Here is a 16,387-nt window from a genome sequence, read left to right on the forward strand (position 1 = left end):
TTGTTATATTAGCATTTTAAATATGCATATTAGATGAATAAATTTAAACGAATATGTTAAAAATGTTATAACTATGCAGTAGTTTGGAAGATATTCAATTAAATATTTAGTGAAAAAAATATCAAAATCCGTGCATACACGGGATCTAATCTAGTAGTCTATACTTCAATACTCCACTTGACCAAACTTCACTCTTTTTCCCGCCAAAAGCCCAAGTTCACATTTCCAGCGCCAATTTCATCCCGCCATTTGAAACCCTCAAACTCACTCCCTTTCTCTCTCCTCAATTTTCAGCTTCACCTCCTCAGAAGACAGTCGATCCAATCTTCGCTTTACTTCTCCGGTCTCCGTCACCGTCGTCGACACTACCATTTTCATCTTCAGGTATACTATCTCTCCTCACCTTTCCAAAGAAATCATGCTTAAAGTTTGCAATTGTATATGAGATTTTACCAAAATTGATGTATGTGTACCGCGAAAATTATCAACTCTAGAACAATTCATCTTACAATTTGGTGAATTTGAGGTAGAAATCCAAGATGACGCGAGATGAGGCAAAAAACGACAGGGATGACATGTTAATCGACGGTCCCGATTATCAAAACCCTAACCCTAATTTGATTTCCGACGGTTTCAATGCTAGTTACCTCAAAGTTTATTATTGTAAGTCTTTAATTTTAGTTAATTTTGGTTAATTTTACTCGTATTGAAGTTACTTATTGTAATATAATTTTTGCCTATGTTGTGATTCCAGCAAAGCTGTTTCCGTATTCTGATATGTTCAAATGGATGTCATATGGAAATGGTAATCTTTTAATTATGATTATTTATTTAATGTACGAAATTGAATTGCCAATTATTGAGTAGTAGTGTTCATTGATTTTCTTTGGTATTCGATATATATATGGCAGATGGAAAGCACCCAGGATGTGATTCGTCCTATTTTGGCAGAAGGGAACTTTCATTCACGTTGGACAATGATATATATTTGCGGTTTCAATCTTTCAAAACTGCTTCAGAACTTGAAAGTGCAGTCAAGGAGAAATGCCCCTTTAAAATAGACATTGGTCCTGTTTACAGTGTTGATGTAAGCGCCCCTACGTTTTTCTATTTATATTTAGGTTGATCATTTATCCTCTGGTTTATTCCTGGTGTTAGTAATAGTAGTAGTTAAAGTTGTTGATTAATCCTATCCTCGGATAAAATGGTAGAGCAGAAAAAGCATCCCCTCATATTCAATTAATTACCAATTTATTTTGTCACCGAGTTGAATTTCCTCCTGTGTTTCTTGATGATACATGGAATCTTTTATGTGCATCCAGGTCTACTCTGAAGTTTTAGTAGCTTTCTGTTTATTAGAGGTCTTTATCAATTAGTAATCCTAAATTAGTACGAAGTGATTTGACAATTAGATTAAATGGTGTTTACTATTCTGTCACCGTTGTTTTTCGGGAAGCATGATTTTTGCTTTTTAATTGCAAAAGAGTAAGTTTTAGAGAGTTGCTGTCTAATAGTTGATTGCACTTCACTCCAGCCATCGAAGAGACATGCCTATGCACAAACTGGGGACAACGTCTTCAAACCTGTGGAAAGAGAGCTTATATTTGATATTGTAAGCTTCGGAACTCTAATATTTCACTGTCTAATTGCGTCAACTACCTGACTTGTGTGGTTAACATTGTTTTTTTTTCAGGATATGACAGATTATGATGATATCAGATATTGCTGCTCTGGTGCTGATGTATGCCGGGACTGTTGGCCTCTGATGACAGCTGCTATTAAAATTATTGATATTGCTCTCAGAGGTATATCAGCAACTTTTCTGAAACTTTTGTAACTTTTGTGGTGTCTATTTTTTGTGTATTATGACAATTACAAGAGCCTCGTAATAAGAATTTGATGCTTGCTAGTTTACTAACAACTGTCAGTCTGTCAGTCTCGAAGAAATGAATACGATGTTTCACAGAACTTGTTATATCATGCTATTAGTGGTGGAATACTGAGATGTTCGTGTGCTACATTGTGAAATTTCCGGATAAGTTTTAGTTTGCTGCCAGTTGCATCCGACAGTATCCAATGTTCATGTTTATATTCATATCAATTGTGCGTTTGTGGCGGTAATTATAATGTTTATTTTTAATCAAAATGTCAACTGTGTTTGAAAAAATGCACCTGTCCAAACTCCAAATGCTCGTAATGATGCGTTTTTTATGGGGATCCATGTGTATATATAAACAAGTTCTGATTGTGAGATACTGTAACTGTTTTCATGTACAGATGATTTTGGTTTCAATCATATCCTCTGGGTATTTAGTGGTCGGCGTGGTGTACATTGTTGGGTTTGTGATGCAAAAGCAAGAAGGTAAAGATAAGTGAAAAGTTCTTAGTACTTAGGTAACAGAATTATGTGTACAAAGATCGTTGAAATATAGAAACATCTCTTCTCTGCAGGTTAACGAATGAACAACGAGCTGCTATTGCTGAGTATTTTCACGTGTACAAGGTGATTAACTGTTGGGCTAAAGAAGAAACAGTATACTTCTGCTGACTGGTCTTAATAAAGTGTCTGAAATACTTTGTTTTCTCCTGTATATTGTCTTCCCAGGGCAACGAGAATAGTCAGAAAAAGGTTTCCTTAGGGGGTCCAGGTCTTCATCCATTTCTCGTGTAAGTGCAGATCTGCGTTTTTTTTAATGTCTCTGGATTGATCTTTTACTTATTTATATCTACCTTGCAGGAGATCATACACTGAAGTTCTAAAGAAATTTTTTGAGGAGACATATCTTAGTAGTCAGATGCTTCTTTCTTCTGAAGAGAGATATGAGAAGGTTCTAGAGATGATTCCTGATGAATGTATGCAATCGGAATTGTTGTCAATAATCTTATCACTGACAGCCTTTTGGGTCTCTGTCATTTCCATTTTGTTTGATATGGCAATCGGTGTTTGCAGCTATTACTTCTGAACTTCGGGGGAAATGGCAGGATAATAGACGATCATCTAAAGAAGACACCAACGTTTTCCGCTGGGGTCAGCTAAAGCATGTCCTTCAATCTGGGAAGCAGAAGGTATTGCACTCTTTTAGTTATGCACACACATCATATTTATGAAATTGTACCCAACGGACCCAACTCGAGGATTAATTAATATATGAACGTAGATGAAGGAAGTTGTGATAAAACTTCTATAATTTTATAGGCAGGGGTCAAATGGCACATAAGGTGGCTGGTTCCAGTTTATGTGTATGAATAGGAGCTAGGATGTCCTTATTCGATGTTATCATGTTTCTTGCACTATTTGTTCTACGAATGATCTTAAATTACTAGGAACTCAAAAGAACCGTTTTTTGTGCAGTTTTCATATATTTCTGCTCAAGGAGCATCATGCCTCTTTTTTAATCCAAATCTTAATCCCTCTTTGTCTAGTCAATGTTCTGATTCTTGATTATATACTTCTTTTTCTATGGAAACTTAATAACTGGGATTTTTACCTAGAAGCAAAATTAGGAACCACCACAATACCCCAACTATAACAATGGGGGAGGTGAGAATCAAACCCAATCTCGTAGTTGGAAGGTGGAAACTCTAGTACTCTACCATTAAACTCCCACTTAATTCTAAACTCTTTGATTAAATCCCCTTCATAATCTTTGCAAGACGTTTATAGCATTCAAATTGGTCAATCAGAATATCCAGTCAAAGTTAATTAATAGTTCATAATATTTCAGGGACAAGGACTTCGCAAGTGTGTTGAAGAGATTGTATTCTCTTATACATACCCCAGGCTAGATAGTGAGGTTCGTTGACTCCTGTACTTTCCATAACATTTTAATACCTCGAAATAAGAGCAAGTGCTATACTCAAATACAACAACTATGATAAGCTTAAGTAAATATGCTTCAATATCTCAGGTCACTAAGCATATGAATCATTTATTGAAGGCCCCATTCTGCGTGCACCCCAAAACAGGTTAGCAGCTTTGTTATTGTTGTAAGTCTTTCAGTCTTTCCTGTTATGGACAAGTTGCCAAGTTCTGGGGAAATGCCTATCCTTGAGTGACCACGGCTTGAACTTGACAGACTTCCAAATTCCGTTTCTTGGTTTGACAAATTAAGAATCATATGCATTCTGAGCCTGTTCGAAATAATTTTTTAACGGAATCTGTGACATGTTGGTATTTAGGTCGTGTATGTGTTCCTATTGATCCCAACAACTGTGAGGATTTTGATCCTACCAATGTACCAACCCTTTCTCAGGTGAGCTTGTTACCCCTACACCAACTATTGTAACATTTCTTGTATGGAGTAATCACCTCACATGTTTATATGTGGAAAAATTGCAGCTTCTGGAAGAACTTAACAGGGAAAGTCTTGGAGAGGATGTTGAAACAGGTAGGTTTTTTTCTTGTTTCATAGTGCAAAAGAAAAAGCAATGAAGAGACATACCTAAATGCAGATGATGCATTTCTCTTCAGCTGACTTTAGAGTATTTTATACATAGTTGTTTCGCATGCAGAAAGACAAGGTTCATGTACCTCATATTTTGCATCAAGTCTTGCTGCATGTGAAACTACTATGTATATGTTTTCAAACTTCTTCAGGATATGTCTCTTGAATAAATTTCATTGTTAAATAAAGTGAAGCACAGTATTTGCAACAGCCTATCTCAGTTGTCTCTGAAGGAAATAAGTGTCTGTTTTAATTGTGTGGCAGACTTGGAGAGAACTTCGCTTGGCAAATCAATCGCTCTTTTCAGGTCATCATTCTTGCAGCCCCTATTGAAATCGTGCAAGGTAAATCTCATCTTTAAAAGTATTCAGAATACCCTATTTCTGTACCTTAAGTAGACTATCTACTACCTGTTCTAGGCCCAATGAAAGCCATGAATAGTTTATATACTGCACCATACTATCCGGGGCTGACATATGCTCTAACTATTGCAGGAAGAATTGGAAGATTCCTATAACAAAAAACTTCAGCAGAGCAAGGATTCACTGACTTGGTAGATGTTTCTATTCGGTTTATCTCGATTCTAGATTTTTCTTCTGTTCTCTGCTGTGTCTATGTAAGTGTCTAAATTATGTATGTATAATTTGTTATTTAGTCAGTAGGAGATAAAATGTACTACAGAAGTGCCCTGCAGTCCAGGTCATAACATTTGATGGATACTCTTCTATTTCATTACTATCTATAAAGTTTATGGCAACATAAATCCGTGAAGCTTTACGACCTCACAGTACAGTACGATTTTCATTTTCTTCCTGATGTTTGTGTGCGATTGTCTTTATCCAAGTTTCTTGCATATAGGAGCTCAACCTAAACCTAATGATCAAAGGTGTTTTTGCCCCTTTTCTAATTAATTTATTTTTGTTGAGGCATCAAAAGCTTATGCTATCCGGTTTCTGCTGAAAAACATGCTTTAGGAGTTTCAACCCTTTGTGTGGATCTATGAACGAGTTCCCTAAACCAGTACTGGTTGTTGGATTACTTGGATAGTCAGAAGGATGATAAATCCATCTAAGAGATGAGCAAAAAAAGATCCAATCTCAGGTGAAAATATGGTGTATGCACCCGGGTGGGTGCACAATGCTCAATGTGCACCCTGTTTTTAGATGAACATATTGTTTACCCAAAGAACATATGGTAAATGAACATGTAGTTCAAATATTCCACTTGTACATGTACATTGAAATCATTCTTCTTGTTCAATAGATGCTCAATGAATGTTCATTAGGGTGCACAATGAGCACTGTGCACCCGGGTGTATAATCCAAATTGAGAATCTCAGGGGCACATAGAAATTACCGACTTACATCAGAGAGTTTGGGGGTTTTCTTGACTAAATAGGTGAGTATTTTCGGAAGGAAAACCCACAAGATTGGATAATTATGCCCATCTCAGAGGAGGGGTGATGAAATTTAAACAAACCTAACCGCACCAGCTCTCTACGAGTAACAACATTAGATGCTAACAATCAGTCTTGATTTTACCTCTGATGTATATTTTGCACAGCCTTAATCATAAATCACTTTATAAATTGGTTATTTTTTTTTTCCAAGGGGGGCATTCTTTGCAGGAAATTCATTTTAATTATATTTTGAGGTAATAATCCTGTTTCGCTAATGATGGAACGTGTTTTCTGTAACTTAGTTCCTTAAAAGCTTCCTTCATTTTCCCATCTTTCTCAAATTAGATCCGCACAAATGTTGTGGTACCAACTAGAAAGATTATATATGATACTGCTCGAAACTGTTTCGTTATGTACTGTCATTTTACATGGGATTGGTAATGCCAAATCATAAGCTGTTTCTACACCACTTACAGTGAATGAAAGGGCAGGACCACCATGTGAAATTTGTTGCATCTATGCCTCCTTAATGATGCCAGAGTGGTGAGCCATAGTGCCCTTCTCTACTCACTTTGCTAATAAGAGGATCAACTTATCGGACTTGCCAAAGCATGCTACCAGGTACACATTTTTTAGCTTTACCCGTGATTTGATGCCCGATATTGTCACTATATATGCTGGTTGCTTGGATTTGTTACCAGTCAGTCTTGAGAGTACGGAGTACTGTCTACAGGTCAGGTTAACTGCACACTAGTCTGATATCTTTTCCTGGTTTATAGATGTATCCAAATGTTATCTGTGTGCATTTTCAGGTGATTATTGGATTTTTTTTTATTCTCTGCTTTGCGGTTAACCTTGTTTGGGGGTAACAGAGGGCCAGACCTGATTGCTGTTAGTTATTGTCTAGCTCAAACTTGGGTTGATAGGGAAAGTAAATTTTGTACATTGTGAACCCATCCAGACAGGCTTGTGTGCTTAAGGATGAAAATGACGCAAGTAGACTTAAAGCTCACCTTAGCTTGAGAACTCCTGACCGAAACTCGACTTGAACTCAAAACCTCTACTTTACCATTGTCTCATGCTTAGTTTTGTCTCGAACGGATCAGCCAAATAACCAATTCCTATTATTTTTATTTTTTTTAAATTGTAAGAAAATAGAAAAGACAAAATTATTGATTAGCCTCTAAAAAATTAAATGGCCATAGCTTAAAGTATATTATTGCGCTTAGTTGTCAAACTCAAAACTTGAGTAATTGTGGAAATTGCTTAAGTGCTTAACCTTTTGAATTTATGGATTGGCTTAGGCCTTAGGGTGAGTTTGGGGTGAGATCGGCTCACACAATCACACTATTACGGAGTAGTAAGTAAAATTTACCTCTCAAATTAGGAAATCACTCCTAAATTAGTAGTCTTGAATTCGCAATAAATATTGCGACATTGACTGGAAAGACTTTGCCATGCTCAATAATGTAAAATATCCGATTGGTTCAAAGACATTCGACCCTAGCAACACACAGTAGAAGCTAATGGTTGTTATCTTGGGAATTTATTAGAATCCCTTGATCCAGAGAAATGAGCGGGGCTAACTAGCTACTCTGTAATTGTTCGCCATCTAATAGGGGTATGATGGGAGTAAAAAAAAAGTTCACTTTTCCTTGGTTGCCATTGTCATTTACTCTTCTAGTCCATTGGACAAAGATGTTAGGAACACAACATATTGTTATATAAAGTTTTTTCAAAACAGAATATATGGTTAAGGATATGACTAATACTTCCTTCACCATCCATACATTCATAACTTGTCATAAATAATATAGGGACAAGTAACATGCTCTAGAGTCTTACCAAAATGACTACCAAGTTCACTTCTAAACAAACTAGCCAAGATATGTAATAAAATTACTTAATCTAAGTATATCACATAGCTATTAAGACCTCTTAATATTTGTTAACTCTGTTCTAATTAGCAAGAACTTCCCATATCAACTCTGGATCAAAAGATGGCATTTTCTCTAAAGAACAGTCTTCAAAACCAAAATCATCTGTCATCATAGGATAGCTGGTGAATGAATCAGAAGACGGTGAAGCTCCGTTTCCATTGCTCCACCAACCCTCTTCAGAAATATCTGGTGAAACCATCCCACTGTCATTAACAATGGTTGAACAGAATGATGAAGATGAAGAATACGAGTTCATCAAACTATCATTCTCATTCAAGTTGCTATCACCACTGTGAGTAGTACTTTTATTACTCTTCTCTTCACCACTACCGCCTTTGATACCACCACTCTCACTAATTGTCGCTTCTTTCTGCTTCTTTTTCGCAATTCTGTTGGCTCTTTCCTTCTTCAACTTCTGGCAAATTGCTTGGATTTTTGCATCTACAGCAGACTTGACTGCATTCATCCTAGCCGAATCCCCAAACCCGAGCTTTGTCGCTCCATCCTTAAGATTTGGGAAATTAAGCCTAGCATACTCCCCTCGAAGCTTGTAGGCTGCACGATCATAAGCATAAGCAGCAGTTTCTGCTGTTTCATAAGTACCCAACCAAACCCTCATTCTGTTCTGTGGTAGTCTAATCTCAGCCACCCATTTCCCCCAATGCCTCTGCCTCACTCCTCTGTAAAGCTTCTTCTTCATAGGGTTGTTCAAAGTAGTGCTAGGATTTTGGAACAACTGGTTGCTCAATGAAGAAGAGCCATAAACCCCAACCTTATTTGACTGGTTATCGAGACAAAATTGCTGGAGTAGATCTCTTTGTTTAAGGTAAACAGAGGACCCTAATGGCTCAAGCAAGGAATTGATGTTGTTAGTAGTAGTGAGTGAATTAGAAGGCTGGCAGGGGTAGTAAGAAAAGATTGAATCCAAAGTGTTGGTGTTATTAGCACCTGCTGTTAAGATAAGTGCTGATACTGAATCTCTAATGTCAATTGGTGTTGTGAATGATGATGATGTTTGGTAGTTCTCTTCCATTTCTTGGTGTTTTTGACTTTTCTGTAAGAGAGATTAGAGTTAAAAGCTCTGGAATCAAAGAACTTCAAAAAATTAGTCCCTTTTTTTCCAGAAAATCTGAAGAACAGATCAAATGTTCTTACAAAAAAAAAACAGAGGAAAAAACCAGTGATCCCACCAAAAATGAGGAACACTAGAAATGTAAGAAGAAGATTTTAGTTCTTGCTGGATTTTTTTTGAAAGATCACAAAAGATTTTTTTGGTATAGACAGAGAGAAAAGAGAGGGAGATGTGTCTAAAAACTTCTGTGATAAAGGATAGAGTTTGGTTTGGTTTGGTTAGATTTGAGTCAGGGTTTTAAGTGTATTTATAGACAGGAGTTAAAGCTCTATAATGTTTTGCGTAGACTTTCAAAACCCTCTGTTCACAACTTCTTTACGACTTTGCACAACAGGACAAGTTTCCCCTTTATGAGTGATAAAAAATTCACTTTTTACTCTTTCTTGATCTTTTTTTCGTTCACATATTGTAAGAGGAAATTGTTGAACTTCCCTCAACTTTTCGAGTTTGTTTGATTTATACTTTCTCCGGTCTTTTTTACTTGATCTCTAGTTCCATGAAACATGGTTTGAAGATAAACGGACAACTTTGATTGAAGAGACAAACATAAATTCTAATAAAAACTGTAGAATTGAGATTTTACTGTATTAAAAAACGTTTCACCTTTTACTCATTTTTTGAAACTTTTCCATTCACACATCCAAACAGGAAAATGATGAAATTTGTTTCAATTGTAATCAAATTGTTTTCAAATTTGTTTGATATGTATAAAGTTTTGTGTTATTTTTGTTGTTCTTGGTTATTTCATTGTCAAACTTTATGCCAAGTATGGTACATGGTAGAAAATGTGTTATACATGGAGGATCACCATTGCGTTGGAGGCTGATGTAATGGGTTTCTAAATAGACTTTTGCTATGTTTACATGTTACAAGTGTCAAGGTGGAACTTTTGACGACTTTTTTATGCAAGCTTCTTTGTACTTTGGTTGGGGAGTAGAGTTGGCCAAGTAATTCACTTATCTAGAAGCTTTCGGAATTCTTTTTAGGTCATTATTTATTTGAATTACACACATTTACCCTTTACCATTTACATACACACAAAATTTACAAAGTTATTTAGGGGCTGTCATTTTTGCAGAAAATGGCTAGCAAATATGTGCACAAAGAGCATATGCACATATACGGATATACCTACTGTGAGTAGAACACATAAAACTAGAAATGTGAAAAATCGATCTTTGAAGATGCATGACAATAATTATCTAGGTATGTGGTGAAATTAGAGTAGTTAGAAGAAAGGTTTAAATTACTCGGCATTGTAAATAAGATAGATGGTTTTAGAGTTTGACTCATAAGTCCACTACTCGATGGTTGGTTTGTGGATCGGCACATGTTGACTTGTGTCGAGGGTGAATTGGGTTATACTAGGTGAGCTCTATTGGCAAGCAGGTCAAAGTCGAATTAGATCAACCCCGTCCTACGGACACCTTTCAACTCCACCTATAATTTACTACTATGGAGTGTCGTTTTACTTATGTGAATAGTTGAATTGTATCTAAGCACAACTCCATTGTCCCATTTTGTTTGACATTCTATTTGTCATTAATGCTTCCTCTCTCACCGTTCTAGCAATTTTCATGTAAAACAAGTGAGAACTCAATTGTGGTTATGCTGCTCAACATAAGGACAATATCTCCTAGGACAAGGAATAAGTATCAGTTAAATTTGTATTTTTAGGTGTGGAAAGCAAGTAAAAATTACCTATTTTTTCAATTTTTTTTAAAAAAAGTGTGTAATTTTCAAAATTCTTCAACACATAGTGAACGAGTGTAGAGCTCTCACTCGTCTCTTGTGTTTTAGTCCTCTTTATCGGTATTTGGTATTTGAATAAAGAAAAGATCTTATACTTTACTGAGTATATTGTTGTTTACTAAGTATCAGTAAATTAGTATGAGACAGTCCGACAACAATTACCGAAGAAGTTCCTCTCCCTAGGGCCCACCCTTCTCCCCTGCAGCTAACAAAAAAAGTCAGCCGGCCAGTAGCAAGGCAAACGTTCTCGTGAGTTGACTCTGTCTACTCGTCGGTATTGGATAAAAAGTGTCTTTTTGACTTTGGATCATTGGCTGTTTAGGCTTTGAACCGAAAGGGAACTGCTACCTTGTTTCCTCACTTCTTGTTACATAAGTTTGTTAACAGTTCACACTCACAGTATATGCAATTACTACTCTTATCCACGCGTCATTTGCTTTAAGGTACTACCCTTTATTGCTTCCTTTGGTCCCTTCTTTTGCAGGATTATTACATTTATCTTTGCCTTTTTTTTATTATTATTTTTATCAAGTTGAATTTATTGAAAATCAATCAAATTCTCAAATTATTTTCAGAAGTACTCCGTAATAATATTTGTTTGTTTCAATTTAATGATTCTGTCACCTATATGGTCCTATTTTAATTTTTCTTTCTAGTGTAGCGTCATAGATTCATAGTACTACGGAGTAATCCTTATAATGAAGTTACTAATACCTCTTTCATGAAAAGACTTGGTCAATGTCATTTCCCATCAGGACATTACTACTAATAGAACATTAAAAAATAATTAATAAAGCTGATGTGGATTCCACTACCACACTCTCTATTAGGGGTGTAAGTGGATTGAGAAAAGTCCAAAGTCCAATCCAGTCCAGTCCAAACTTGTCGGACTGGATCGGACTTGAAAATTTTTGGATCGGAATTGGACTCAAATTACCAAGTCCAATTATTTTTGGACTGGACTTGGACTCAACTTTTTGGAGTCCAAAAATCCAATTAAGTCCAAAGTTTTAAGATTTTATTTATAGATAAACATATGTAATTTGAAAACTATTGTGAAATATGTGATTTTTAGGCCTTTATATACTATGTGCAACAAAAAACAATCAAATATTACCCTATATATAAAACCCATAACCCAAAAATATTCTATCAACCTCTTTCTCTTTCCCTTTCTGTCGTCGGTTGTGATGGTCCATTATTAAGCTTCAATATTTTAAAATTTTATTTTTTTAAGAACTGGAACCTCTTTTGGCTAAGTATTTAGATGTGTAAGACATAATGTTACTTGCAATTATATTATTTATTAATGGATAATTTTTTCCCTTTATGCAAAAGTGACATGTAGTTATACTCCGTAGGTGTTAAAGTATTTCATACCCAATTTTTAATACTCATAAATTCTATTTTATGTGTATTATTGCATTCTTTTTTGAATTTAGTATTATTTTCATTTATGTTCAAACCAGTTGAGTTTAACTTTTTAGAAAAAAAAATTAAAATAAAGTTTTTTTTCAAAAAAAAAATCGGATCGGATTAGACTGGATTCGGACTCAAGATTTTTTTATAGATCGGACTGGATCGGACTTGAAAAAAGTTTGGATCGGACTCGAACTGAAATATCCAAGTCCAAAAATTTTTGGATTGGATTTGGACTTGGCAAAGTCCAATCCAGTCCATCCAATTTACACCCCTACTATCTATTAGTGGTGGGTAGTTTACCCGGTGGGTAGATAAAGTTTTTTTCGTTACATCGGACATTGCTACATCTACCCACTGGGTAGATAACCCACTACTAATAGAACATTAAAAAATAATTAATAAAGCTGATGTGGATTCCACTACCACACTCTCTATTAGTGGTGGGTAGATAAAGTTTTTTCCGTTGCATCGGACATTGCTACATCTACCCACTGGGTAGATAACCCACTACTAATAGAACAATGCAACTTGAGTTTTGATACGCGTAATATAAATTTATTGTCATTGTTGGGAAATGTTTGGTTGACCCTTAGATTTAACCGTCACTAGAATAAGAAGAAAATTGTGTTAACAGTCGACCTGGCATGTGCACTTTAACATTTAGAGCAATTTTAATGGCAAGTTAATTGTCAAAATAGCTTGTCATACCACCTAAACTATTAGCTAATATAATTTCTAGCTAATTTGTGTCTCATTGACAAGCTAATTTACCAAACTAGCTTGATATGTAATTGGTTTCACTTTACATTTAGCCCTTTAACTTTATCTCTTTTTTTAAAAATATAAATTTCTAATTGGACAATGTTTTCCAAAGCAAATAAGCTTGTTCAAATTAATTATTAACATCGCTTAAATGGTTAAAAGTAGCTTGAGACTTTTTGCTGATTGCAAGTCCCTAATTACGATCATTTAAGATACTCTTAGTGCCCTCGTATTTGAATTTGGTTTTTGTGCAGCTATTGTGCTGATAGTCTGATACCTCTTGTTATGATGTACTCCATACTCCGTACTTCCTAACCATAACCCACGTCCTAGCACACATAGTGTCGTGTCTTGTTATGCTTTTATCGTGCTTTTTCGTGTTGGATCATGACGTGTTGAACTTAAACTAGACTCCTTTTTTCTACGAAGTATACGCGGTTGCTTCAGTTGTGTTTTTGTTAGCTGGTGTAATGTAACGGTGCTCTTCGTGGTTAATTGACGATTTATTCATGCTCAATCAAAGAAATATTTACTTGACGATGTCACATTGTTTCACTAAGACATGTTGCATGTTCTCCACGGATAAAATATCTCGTTGGCGCTAGGTTGAGGTATTTAAGTGTCTTTTGTTGTATGAACTTTATTTTTAGTAGTGTTTAGAAATTATACTGTTTCCTTTCTTGCTCATGTTGACTAATTCTTTACAATTAATAGTCTAATCGGTATAAATTTTGACCATGACATATGCCGTTGGTGGAAGAATTAAGCGCCGGTTCAAATGTTCAATATTGTTCTTTATTTTCTGGTTATTTTTTAAGAAAATTAAAAACAAAATTATGAAAATCCGCTGATTTTTTTTTTTTTTTTTTTTTTAAAGTTTTCAAAATCAACATGTTTATTATAGATGTGATTGGTTTTTGTTTAACGATTTAATCTAAATTATTCGACTTTCAGACTCAAAAACAAAAAAGTGAAAACTGGCAGTGATGTTGAACGAATCCTACTTGCGTATATTGCCACTTCACATTTATGATCATGTGGATGTAATATGAAGATTTTAAGTTAAAATTACATACCATAGGGAAATGATACTTAATATGTTTTTTTTGGTGTTAGCACCCGGTTCACCCTTAGGGTTAATCCGGATTCGGGGCGAGTTCTGGGTGGTTAGGTTCAATTCCTCTCCCAATTATAGTTGCGGGGGATCGAACACGGGTTCTCCCTACCAAGTTCAGCCCCAATCACCACTGAACCAACAAACAATTGGTAATGATACTTAATATGTAGTATTACGTAGCGTATAACTCTGCATACCGCATTTTGGGCACCACTGAGAGATGAGAGCAAAAGTGGTGTATGTGTTGAGGCTTAATAAGTAATGTGGCTTAATACCTAATGCAGATATTTTGACCTAGTCGGACTTATATGATCAAACATCGTATAACTGTAAGTTAAAATGATATTTGAAGAGATTTTTCATACCCAAGAAAAACATCAAAAGATAAATGTAACTTTACAAAAGAAAGAATTTTTTTACAAAATGACATATTGATAATCCCGTATTCAATTTTAAGATTTCCGGATCCGCCATTGATCTAGACTTTTAACATTAGGTGATGTTGTTTTTTAATGAAAAGGTAGTAGGACAAGTTGTTATTACATGGTCATAAAAGCAGAAAGGCAAACATCACACTCATACGGAGTAAGAGGGGCCCTTGTTTGTTAGAAAAGAGAGGCATTAAAGATGTAAAGGTGAACCTTGGAAAGTTAAGGGCCTCTCAAAGAAACAAGGCTCGTGAATCACCCAATCTTTTTAATTAGTGACAAAAGAGGTCATTTAATTTACATCCATGTGAAATATAAAGCCTAACCACTACTTAAAGTCAATATGTGGGGGGTCTTTCCATGTTTTGCTCTTCTAAAATTTACTTTCTTTCTTCCTAGTCATTTTCATGAGCTTTTCTTGTTCAATTCTATATTGGCTTGTTAGTTTTTCCTTCCCATCTTTGTTGTACGGTTGATTTAAATTTAAACTACATGCTTAACACATGATTAGATATAAATAAGTACATTGTACTCAATATAAAGTTTATATTCCTCTCTTCAGTGAATCAAGAAGAATAGAACAATATTCTATAGCTACTGAGTTCCTCGTACTAGATTGCCATGACTCGAATGTAAATATATTTTTCAAAAAGAATAATGAAATATTGTGTTTAGTTTTTAACTGTTTGATTTTTTATTCTTCCATTGATCGTGTACTTAAATTTTTTACAAAAACTTATATAAGATGGTCTTATGTATATGACCAACTTTTTTACCAAACAGTTATGCATTGGATCAAATAGTTATGTTCTATGTTAAGATAAGAAAGAGCACCCCTAAAGGAATACCAAAGAAAATCTGGTGCCCATTTAAGTAGATGAGCATAGTTATGTTCTATGTTCTATGTAGTATTCATTATACTTTCTAATCAAATAGTTATACTTTTATTCTAATAGTTACATTTTGAGATCATATATTTATGTTTTTCAATGTTGACATCAACGGCCTTATACATAAGACGGTTTTATGCATCAAATCTTATAGATTTTCTTCTTCTTAATTTTTAGTATAATCGGATCGAAACACTTATTGTTATTCTTTTTTATTGCACCATTACTGCTTAAGGACTAGAGGAAAATCAAAGTACAACATACTTAAAAGTTCTTTACGTGTAAATGCCGGCAAATTCTTTTTATTCCTAATAATGTTTCTACCAAAATTTCAAGAAGCTCAAAAACTATGATAGATACAATTATTCCTTAGTTAGCTGTTAACAATATTTGTTCATATCACAACTGTCTAAATTGATAGATAATTGTTTGTCATAATGCAAACCACAGATAAAATTCCCTTTGTTGTGGATAAACTCACAATTTTCATCCATACATAACTTTTATAATTTTTGTCTATAGGGTGATAATAAGATAATGACATATACGAAAAATAAAAGTACATACGTAGAATATACAAGTAAATGTTAGATGAACCAATTTATTGACAACCTTTTTTAAAACCAATTTTAATTAAAATTTCATAGAGTATATCTTCTGCTAGACAATTAACTAAAATGATTTGACTAAATTCTTAAACATGTTACCTTTTTCATCTACAATAATGCTACTTTTTACTTAGCTAATTTCTTACCTAATACGAAGTAATTAAAAGTCCCGCCATACCACGTCTTTTACAAAATTTTGGCAATCTTATACTTCAATTTTTCAAACAAAAAAAGAAGTTACTCCTCACTCTCATCCTAATCTTGTTGTAAAGAGGATAGTTATTTTTTCTTTTTTTTGGTAGTTGAGGACAATAACTATTGATGGAAAGCTTCAAAAAGGTGAGTCTTGGAAGTATTAGGAGTTTAGTCTTACTAGTACAGAAAGCACTGGGCCCACAGAAAAAAAGAAGTGGGCCCACAGAAATAGCAGGGGCCCACAAATAGCCGACTATATGGAGTGAAATGAGAAATGGTCCACTTGCCAGGGTGTCC

General features: G+C 34.9%; 2 protein-coding genes across 3 annotated transcripts; one reads left to right on the plus strand and one right to left on the minus strand.

The window, feature by feature from the left end:
* Positions 1 to 219: 219 nt before the first annotated feature.
* LOC110786420 (uncharacterized) lies at positions 220 to 5,225 on the plus strand. Of its 2 annotated transcripts, none has more exons than XM_021990977.2 (17): positions 220 to 384; positions 527 to 663; positions 755 to 805; positions 912 to 1,087; positions 1,535 to 1,612; positions 1,694 to 1,805; positions 2,278 to 2,362; positions 2,452 to 2,503; positions 2,606 to 2,667; positions 2,738 to 2,853; positions 2,951 to 3,066; positions 3,726 to 3,794; positions 3,909 to 3,966; positions 4,180 to 4,253; positions 4,340 to 4,388; positions 4,710 to 4,789; positions 4,940 to 5,225. In XM_021990977.2, the coding sequence occupies exons 2-17, from the start codon at positions 540 to 542 to the stop codon at positions 5,000 to 5,002; spliced, it is 1,365 nt and encodes a 454-aa protein (XP_021846669.1). In that variant the 5' UTR covers positions 220 to 384; positions 527 to 539; the 3' UTR covers positions 5,003 to 5,225. The 2 variants fall into 2 exon arrangements, with proteins under 2 accessions (XP_021846669.1, XP_021846668.1); XM_021990976.2 differs by having other exon boundaries at positions 221 to 384; positions 531 to 663.
* A 2,320-nt stretch (positions 5,226 to 7,545) lies between these two features.
* LOC110786422 (ethylene-responsive transcription factor ERF061) lies at positions 7,546 to 9,148 on the minus strand. The gene has a single exon (XM_021990978.2). It carries the CDS (start codon positions 8,815 to 8,817, stop codon positions 7,804 to 7,806), a length of 1,014 nt encoding a protein of 337 aa, XP_021846670.2. The 5' UTR covers positions 8,818 to 9,148; the 3' UTR covers positions 7,546 to 7,803.
* Positions 9,149 to 16,387: the final 7,239 nt, after the last annotated feature.

This window comes from Spinacia oleracea, chromosome 6 (assembly GCF_020520425.1).
Source record: "Spinacia oleracea cultivar Varoflay chromosome 6, BTI_SOV_V1, whole genome shotgun sequence".
Taxonomy (NCBI): domain Eukaryota; kingdom Viridiplantae; phylum Streptophyta; class Magnoliopsida; order Caryophyllales; family Amaranthaceae; genus Spinacia; species Spinacia oleracea.

What these genes read in the sequence shown, in the direction of transcription:
- LOC110786422 (XM_021990978.2), bottom strand. Translation starts at nt 8,817, where the DNA reads ATGGAAGAGAACTACCAAACATCATCATCATTCACAACACCAATTGAC.
- LOC110786420 (XM_021990977.2), top strand. Translation starts at nt 540, where the DNA reads ATGACGCGAGATGAGGCAAAAAACGACAGGGATGACATGTTAATCGAC. An exon ending in AGAGATGATTCCTGATGAAT is followed by an intron (nt 2,854 to 2,950) that starts GTATGCAATCGG and finishes CGGTGTTTGCAG; the next exon opens with CTATTACTTCTGAACTTCGG. An exon ending in ACCCCAGGCTAGATAGTGAG is followed by an intron (nt 3,795 to 3,908) that starts GTTCGTTGACTC and finishes TCAATATCTCAG; the next exon opens with GTCACTAAGCATATGAATCA.